General features: G+C 59.9%; 1 protein-coding gene across 14 annotated transcripts; it reads right to left on the bottom strand.

Annotated features, from left to right (window-relative positions):
• Positions 1–440: 440 nt before the first annotated feature.
• On the bottom strand, positions 441–8,494 carry ABTB1 (ankyrin repeat and BTB domain containing 1). Of its 14 annotated transcripts, none has more exons than XR_004182079.1 (13): positions 6,991–7,945; positions 6,856–6,911; positions 5,234–5,378; positions 4,919–5,078; positions 4,769–4,814; positions 4,261–4,377; positions 4,058–4,176; positions 3,780–3,878; positions 3,500–3,667; positions 3,301–3,334; positions 1,898–1,973; positions 1,186–1,386; positions 444–1,102 (listed from the first exon to the last, which is right to left on the bottom strand). XR_004182079.1 is itself a non-coding variant. In XM_003906918.3 (12 exons), the coding sequence occupies exons 1-12, from the start codon at positions 8,407–8,409 to the stop codon at positions 896–898; spliced, it is 1,437 nt and encodes a 478-aa protein (XP_003906967.1). In that variant the 5' UTR covers positions 8,410–8,494; the 3' UTR covers positions 441–895. The 14 variants fall into 14 exon arrangements, 11 of the variants coding, with proteins under 11 accessions (XP_003906967.1, XP_003906968.1, XP_021778421.1 ...); XR_002515747.2 differs by having other exon boundaries at positions 1,902–1,973; XM_003906918.3 differs by lacking the exons at positions 1,898–1,973; positions 3,301–3,334 and adding an exon at positions 8,354–8,494 and having other exon boundaries at positions 441–1,102; positions 6,991–7,053.

The following is an 8,494-nucleotide window of genomic DNA, read 5'->3' as shown; positions in this document are numbered from 1 at the left end:
TTGCATGTCTTTTCTCCTCTTACTCAAGTTTTCAGTGAACCTTCAGAGGGCCAAGAAGAAAGGTCTCCCTTGGCCCCTGCAGCTCACCTTCCCGTAATAAGGTGGCAGCCCCTGCAGGAAGGGCCACAAGGGCCTCCCTGGGGAAAAGACTGGCACTGGGCTGAGAGAAAATGGTCATTTTGGTCCTGGCCCTTTCCTGGAATGAGGCCCACCACAACCAGCCTCCATGGACACAGGGAGGGAGGGAGCCAGGCTGGGCCCAGGCCACGCTGGGGTCAGTGGCAGATCTCTAAGTCTGCTCAGCCAGGTATTCTGGCCCTTGGGCTCTGGGCCAGCCTCTGCTGGGAGCCCCCAACTCTGGAGCTTCTTTCCTTGGTCCCACTAGCTCCTTTGGTTCCAGAAGTCCCCAGTCTTCCCAAGCTGTACCCCAGGACACAGGCTCATGCTCCCACAATGCCTTCAAGCTTTATTGCCACACACACTCCCCCAGCCCTTCCTGAATGGCCCTGTGCATGGGAACACCGGCTTAGAGAAGCAATCCAGGGCTGGGTGAGGGCTACAAGACTGGATTTGGGACTGGGGTGGTGTGGGGAGGGGGATCTGGGGAAGGAAAGTGCTAAGACGAAAGCCCACCCCCACCCCAGGTTTCCCTGAGTGGTGCCCACCCCCAGGATCTTGGGGGCTGGCTTGTGCATTGGGGGGAGGGGGCTCATCCCAAATGCATCTTCCCCTGGGGTCTCCAGGCTCATGGAGGGAAGAGAAGCCCCACTGAGCCCCCTGCACCCACCATGAAGCCCTCAATGTGTAGGGAGCAGGAAAATGAGCTGCACACAAACACATACACATGCTTGTCTCCAAGGGAGCTCCTGGCCCCTGGGGCTGCCCAGCCAGGGGCTCAACAGTCCAGGCCAATGGACACGAGCAGGTCCTCGAGCGCCCGCAGCCGCTGCTGCGCCTCCTCTATGGCGCTGTAGGTCTGCACCGTGCTGGCCACGTGGAAGCGGATGTCGTCTACCAGCGGGATGGAGTCCGTCTCCTGCCGGGCCGCCACAGCCGCTGCCTCCTCTTTCACCGCCTCCACGAAGTCTTCCCGCTCCACCAGCTATGAGCGGGAAGGGCCAGCTCAGTGCAGGGGTGCCCGCCCTCTCACCACTCCCTCCCGCCAGCTGCAGCCCACTGGCCCACCTTTTCAATGACCTTGGCCATGTACTCAGTGCACTGGTCCTCAAGCCGCGCCAGGCGGAAGAGCTTGGCCACGCGCCACACACCCACCACACTGTCCTCGTCTAGCACCTGGGCCAGGCTGCGACCACACAGCCTCTTCAGGCCTGGCAGTAGGTACATGTCGGCGATGCTCAGCACGTCGTAGGCCGCCTCAGGGGACAGCTGCAGTGGAGACAGGGATGAAGGTGCCCCCCGAGGTCACCAAGGGCTCCCAGGGCCCAATGGCCAAGGACAGGGCCTGTGGGGGTTGTGGGGCAGTGGTGGGAAGGCTTCCAGTGGGAGTACGAGTTCCCTGAGCATGTGTGGGCAGGGGGTAAGGGGAACTGCAGGACCGCACAGGGGGCAGAAGACTGTGGGGTGGGTGTGCTCTCAAGCCTTGAGCAGGCTGGCAGGCTGGGTGGGAGGCAGGGCCCTCGCCGGAGCCAGGGTCTGAGCTCCAAGTTACATAGACCTGGGTCTGTCGCTTCTAGCTGTGGGGCCCTGGGCAAGTCACTGCACCTCCTGTGCCTCTAGTTCCCGTTCATGAGGTACAGATAACCATGCCTACCTTGGGGGGCTGTCAGAATGGTGGGGCAGAGGCAGCTAGTCAAGACCCATGCAGGGACCCTGCTGGGGTGGGAGACTGTCTACCCGCTCCCTCCCTCTCAAGAGGCTGTGGGGACACAGAGCCCACCTACAGGTACATCCTGTGCTGAGCAAGACTGAAGCCTTCATATTCGGGCCAGAGCCTGGGTGGCACAGGGAACAAGCTGCAGACAGAGACGAGGGAAGCTCTGCGACCACATTACAGGCCTTGTGCCATGTGCCATGCCACCTCCTCTACCTGGGTAACCCATTCATCTGCACAAGGCCTTAGGAAGTGACAATGAGTGCTATCCCCATGTTCTAGAGGCACAGAGCAGTTAAGTAACTTGCCCAAGATCACAAAGCTCACCCAGTGTCACACAGCTCAACCAGTGTCAACCCAGGTTAGGAGCCCAAGCCACACTCTGAGACAAGGTGCCCTTGGGGTGGCGAGGCTCCTTGAGGAGGGAGCTTCTCCAGGGTGGGCAAAGGTAACCCCTGGTAAGGGGCCAGAGAGCTGGGCTGAGCTGCAGGAGTTGCCCAGTAGAGGAGGTGGGAAGGACGGAGGCTGAGGGGCTGTTAGGTCGCAGGGAGGGATGGACAAGGGAGCTGCCACTGGAGGTAGAGCAGCAGTAGGGACTGCCTTCTGTCCCCCAGCATGCTTCCTCAAACCCTTCCCCCACAAAACAGGGCCCTGGCCACAGAATGACTTTCCAACCCTCCCTTGTTGGCAGGTAGGCACGAAGTTCTCTCCAGGGGAACATAAGAAGTGGTGTGTGCAATTTCCTGTAGCTTCTACAAAAACAACATTGTTTGCCCTGTGTTCCTCTTCCTCCTAGAGCATGAGTTTACCTAGGACCCAATCTCCATGGCCAAAGGCAATGCCCCAGGGCAGGGTGGGTAAGCTACAGCCTGCGGACCAAATCCAGCCTGTTTGTGCAAATAAAGTTTTATTGGAATGCAGCCTCACCCACTCATCTCTGTACTGTCTCTGGCTGCCTTTGCACTACAGAGTTGACTAGCTACAACAGGGCCATATGGCCCACAGAACCTGAACCATTCACCTTTAGAGACAAGGGTTTTTGACCTTCACCCTTAGGCATACAGGGGCAAGATGGAGGGATGACCTGGTCTTCAGCAAGTCACCTGCCCTGGGGCAGCCACCTCAGTCAGATGTGAAGGAGAAACAAACTCCCCTCTTCAAGCCACCAGATATGGGGGTCTCTATAGCGTGCATGCACGCGCGCGCACACACACACACACCCTGGCAGATCAAACCTTCAGCACCCTGCTGCTGCCCTGTAGCTTTGGCTTACGGAGACCCTGGGGCAGCTGGAGACAGAGGGAGGCAGCAAGGGAAGAGGAGACTAGGAACCCAGAACCCCAGGGATCTGCAGCATCGCAGAGGGAGGAAGCTGTCCCCACCCAGCCTCCACCCTCCTGCTGGAGAAGCTGAGGACCCCAAGTGGCTGACAAGTGTGGAGTGCCTGTGACATAGGCCTTGTCACTTACCCTCTCTCTGGAGCCTAACAAGGCTTCCCTCTGCCTGAAAGAAAAATCCAAAGTCCCACATCCTTCCCCTCCAGCCTTCTCAAAATGTCAATCATGGGGCCAACTGGGCCCTCCCAAAGACCCCCAAGGCCCTGGCGCTCCCTCTCAGCCCATGGCAGCACAGGCTGTGTGCCGTCCCCAGCTCTGCCTGAGCCCCCACCTCAGTGTGGTCGCTGTACACGTAGTAGAGCACGTGGGTGAAGATGTCGGGTGAGATGCCGTGCAGGGTGACGGCTGGGGGGCCCCCTGAGGTCTCCGGCTCCTCGCTCTCTCGGAAGTGGTCATCCAGCAGGGCCCGGAAGTAGTCACTGCGGCCACAGAAGAAGGCCTGGGGAAGGCCGGGCTCAGGAAGTGTGAGGGCCAGGGTCTGTCTCCTGAGGAGCTAGACCGGGGCTCAGGGCAACGGGTTGGAGCCAGGGGCAACAGGAGGGCGCAGGCACCTTGTGGCAGAGGAAGCTGCAGCCGGCCACTCGGAAGCAGACGTCAGGGCAGCTGTTGAAGCCATCAGGACAAGGGAAGGGCAGCTCCCAAAGATCACCCTGGGGTACAGAAGAGTGTGACCCCATCAGAGCAGTTGTTCACAGAAGTGAATGACTAGGTTCAGAAAAGGGAAGTAACTGGTCCAAGGCCACACAAGAAATTGAGCCCAAGTATCTGGGCTGCCTGTCACAGCCTGCCATCCCAAAATGCCCCTCCTGCCCACCAGCCCCGCACCTACTCGGAGCTCAGGGGGCAGAGCACAGTCAGCCAGCAGCGCCATGTCCTCCCGGAGGCGGGGGTCTGCAGGCGGGGGCTCGATGGTCAGCACCTTCACACACGTGCCTGGCTTAGACACCACTACAGGGGAAGAACAACTTCAGGGAGCCAGGCCAGCCCTACCAGGCGGCACCCATGGCCCCGGGCCCCAAAACCTGCTCGCACCAAACTCAGACACCTTCTCGCACTTGGCCTCCAGGTCGCTGAGCAGGTCCCACAGCTGGCACTGCTTGGCCAGGCGTTCACAGTCACTCACATGCTCTACACCAATGTCCAGGCGGCCTGGGGGCAGTGGGGAGGATGAGGGCCTGCGGGACCTGAGCTGTCATCAGGCCCACAGAAAAACAGTGATCCCCTCCCACCTGGCCACCTGGCCGCAGGGCTAGGACTCCTGGACCCACTTGCCACCTTGGTTTCCCCATCAAGAGCTGCTGCCTGAGTTCTACAGGCCCCAGGGAACAGACGGGAAAGGCTCAGCATATGGGTGGGACAAGCTCTTCCTGAACAGACACACTAGTCCTCTCTTGCAACCCAACGCGAGGGGCAGCTGGAACCACCCTGGGGGACCATGAAGTGTCTAGAGGTTAAAGGTCAGCCCAGCGACACCTAGGTGTACTGCTGTCCAGAAGGACAGCCCACTCCCTCTCCTCCTACCCTGGACCCAGGGGGTCACCTGTGTACAGGTACTGCAGCAGGGCCCCAAAGGCCACAGGGTTGATCTGTGGGCAGAAAGCCAGAAAGGAATGTCAGAGGCAGCCACCCAGCACAACCCCCTGCTGTTCCTGGGCAGTCCATGCCCCTCTGCCACCCTGAAGGGACATACCAGTGGGTGCCTGAGAACCACGACACTCTTGCCCTTCCATTTGGTGTCCAGCATGTTAGCAAAGTAGGCACTGCGTGCACCCAGGACGCAGCGATGCACCCGGAATGGCTTTCCGTGTACTACAAAGACCACATCACTGTGGATGCCCTGCTCTAGAAGCCTGGGGAGGGACAAGCCGGGAGGGAGGATGCTTGGCACAGCCCCCACCCCATTCCTTGAAGCACCCAGAGCCCAGGGCAGGCCACAGAGCAGACCCCTCCACACTCACCACGGCCACCGCACCCCATGCTGCACCCCTCGTGTGCCCTGACTCACCGCTGCAAGAAGTCATCGTAGTAATCCCGCCTCCTGCAGGAAGCTGTGACCTGCTTGTAATCGCGTAGAGCTCGGCGGATGGGGTCACTCAGTGCCCCATAGAGGCAGCGCTCACCATCGAAGGTGTTGGCCTCACAGCGGGCTCCTGGGGGATGCAGCGCTCACCAGTTAGCAGGGAAGGGGCCTGGGGAAATTCTAATCTCCCTCTCCCTCCTCCCTACCTTCCCACACATGGTGCTCCGAATCTCTGGCAATGCCTTCCCAAATTACCCTGGGCCCACTCTGACCCAACATCCTCCCAGTCAAGGGCTAGACGAATGGGCATGTCTGTGCGCACTCACACAGGCACATACTCGCTCACACGGAAGACAAGACTACACAGAACAGAGAGCAGACTCGGTGGCTGGGCTTGTCCCACACACTGGAGCACAGCAGTGAACGAGACACAGGTCCCTGTCCTGCTGAACTTATACTCTAGTGAGGCAGGACAATGACCGCACTACCTAACGATGGCAGGGACTAATTAAGAAAAACAAGGCTGGGCATGGCGACTCACACCTATAATCCAGGCACTTTTCGAGGCCAAGGTAGGTGGATCGCTTGAGCTCAGGAGTTTGAGACCAACCTGAGCAACATAGTGAGACTCCGTCTCTGCAAAAAAAAAAAAAAAAAACAAAAACTTGCCAGGCGCGGTGGCACACGCCTGTAGTACCAGCTATTGGAAGATTTGAAGGGGCTGCGGCAGGAGGATCACTTGAGCCTGGGAGGTTAAGGCTGCAGTGAGCCGAGATCACACCACTACATTCCAGCCTGGGTGACAGAGCAAGTCTGTCTCCAAAAAAAAAAAAAGAAAAAGAAAACCAAAATAGGATGAAGAATGGCACTGGATGAAGGAAAGTCATGAAAGGTCACATTGTGATGGTGGCAGCATGCAGAGACCTGAATGAAGTGGGGGAGTGGGCCATGTGAATGTCTGCAGAAGGGCAGTCCATGCAGGAGGAACCGCAGGTGCAAAGGCCCCGGGGCAGGGACAGGCACATGCGTAGCAGTGAAGCCCCAGTGAGGCCAGTATAGCAGCAAGCAAGCAGAGAGAGCCGAGGGAGTGAGGCCAGCAGGAGGGCAGACCCTGTGGAGCCTTGGGCATGGCCAGGCAGGCTCACTGTGTCCTAGAGGCAGTGGGAACTCGCTAGAGGATTTTTAGCCACTCAGATTCATTGTGAAAAGAGGGAGATTAGAATTAGAACTTGGCTGCAATGGCAAGAGAGGAGACAGGCACTGTGCCCGGGGAGAAATGCTGAGGATTGGGCCCAGGTCATAGAAGTAGAGATGGGGAGGGTGGACAGAGAAAAGGTTTTAAAGTAGCGCTAACAGTACTTGCTGATTCTACTGAGTGGTAAGAGAGGAATCGTGGTGCTTTGCAAATGTGTATGAAGGCCCAGTGCTGGGGCTGGACCTTTGGCCTTTCAGCGTTTGGGAGAGGAGGTGATGGAGCCTTCACTCCCACCAGAGCTCTCTACTGCAGGAAGAAGCTGGCCCTGCTAGAAGCAGGGAGCTGGGGGAAACGCTGCACACATGCATGCATGCACCCACGCACACCCCTGAGCCCGGCTCCCTGCTCTCACCATTGGCCAGAAGGTAGAGTACCAGCTCCTCGTGCCCACACAAGCAGGCATAGTACCTGAAGGGAGGGAGCAAGTCCTCAGCGCTGAAGGGGTACACCAACCCCCACCCTCTGCACCCCTCTCCCCAGCACTCACAAGGGGGTGCTGTCCCACTTGTCCCGCACATTCACCTCCACGTCTCGCTGCTCCAGCAGGTACCTGGGCAGGAAGGAGGTCAGAGCCTGGGTCAGGACGGGTTCATGGTCTGAGAAAGAAGGCCCGTGGAAGGGAGCCGAGGGAAAACATCCCTTTTGGTCTGGGGAAGCCACCCCCAGGTAAGGGCAGGTGACAGGCAGATCACAGCAGGAGAGGCACTCGAGGCAAAGTGCAGGCAAGGGTGTGGAGGTGGGGTCGGACAGGCAAACAGTGTGTGCCATCAGTGCTGGGGGACGATGGGCTACAGGGGCAGAGGCCAGCGCCAGTGCTGGGGCTGGACCTTTGACCTTTCAGCGTTTGGGAGAGAGAGGAGGTGATGGAGCCTTCGCTCCCACCAGAGCTCTCTACTGCAGGAAGAAACTGGCCCTGCTAGAAGCAGGGAGCCTGGGGAAAAGCTGCTGCAGGCCTCCTGGTGGTGTGGAGGGCACATAATTCTAGAAGGCAGGAGTAGCGGGATACAGCAACTGATGGGATGCGGAAGGTGAGCAAGGGGAGTCGCCAACGCTAGTGTAGCCCCACCAAGGTGGGGGCAGCCCGAGGGAGGCCTCCAGGCTGCACGTGGAAGCACCGTTGACACTATGCACTAACTCTCGAGTGGCACGGGATGTTGGGGAGGGGCCCAGGGATGCTACGGGAGTACAGCAGCCTGGGGCCAGCCCAGGGGAGGTGGAAGTAGTCAATTAGCACCAGGTCAAGGGGGAGGAGGGGCCAAGGGAAAAGGAGGTCAAACGGAATAGTGGAAGGCCAAGGAGGGGAAGGGCCCCAGAACCCAACTGGGCACCCCTTCCCTCCGCGTCCAGCCCCTGGAGGTGCCATCTCAGCGCCAGATTCACTTTAGCTGCGTCAGGAGTTTCCGAATCATCAAGGACCGGAGGCCGATTATGGGCTCTAGGTGTTCCCCGCGCCGGTCCAGAGAGCATGAGAGTAAGGGGCCGCGTCTGGAGTCCCAGACCTATACCCGCGGCCCGCGCCCGGGGGTCTGACGTCCGGACCCTACCAGGGCTAACAGTGGCCCGCCTTTCTCTCCGCCCACTTCTGCGCCTTCGGGCCTCCGTGGAGCAGTCCCTTCTTCCAGGAAGCCCTCCGGGGGTCAATGGCCATCACTGTCCCTGCCCCAGCGCGCTTCCGCTGGGGGGCTGCGGCGGGGTCTAGGCGGTCAGCCTCGCGGGGGCGCTCCGAAGGCTTGTGACCCGACCGAGGCGCCCGCCTCTCTCCGCGGCCGTCCAGCCGCACGTCCCAGGTCCCGAGGCGTTCCGAGGGCGCCTCACCTCCCGCACCCTCCCCGGGACTGCGGGGTCCTCACCGCACTCGGCCCACATCCCCCTTCCTGCAGCTGGCGAACAGGTCGCTGGTGTCCATGGCGCTGAGGCTCGTACCCAAGCCGAACGACCTCGGGCGGCGACGCTGCGCACCCGGCGGATGTAAACACGCTCAGCTCAGCCCC

This window comes from Papio anubis, chromosome 2 (genome assembly GCF_008728515.1).
Source record: "Papio anubis isolate 15944 chromosome 2, Panubis1.0, whole genome shotgun sequence".
Taxonomy (NCBI): Eukaryota; Metazoa; Chordata; class Mammalia; order Primates; family Cercopithecidae; genus Papio; species Papio anubis.
This window is presented reverse-complemented; position numbering and strand designations above follow the sequence as displayed.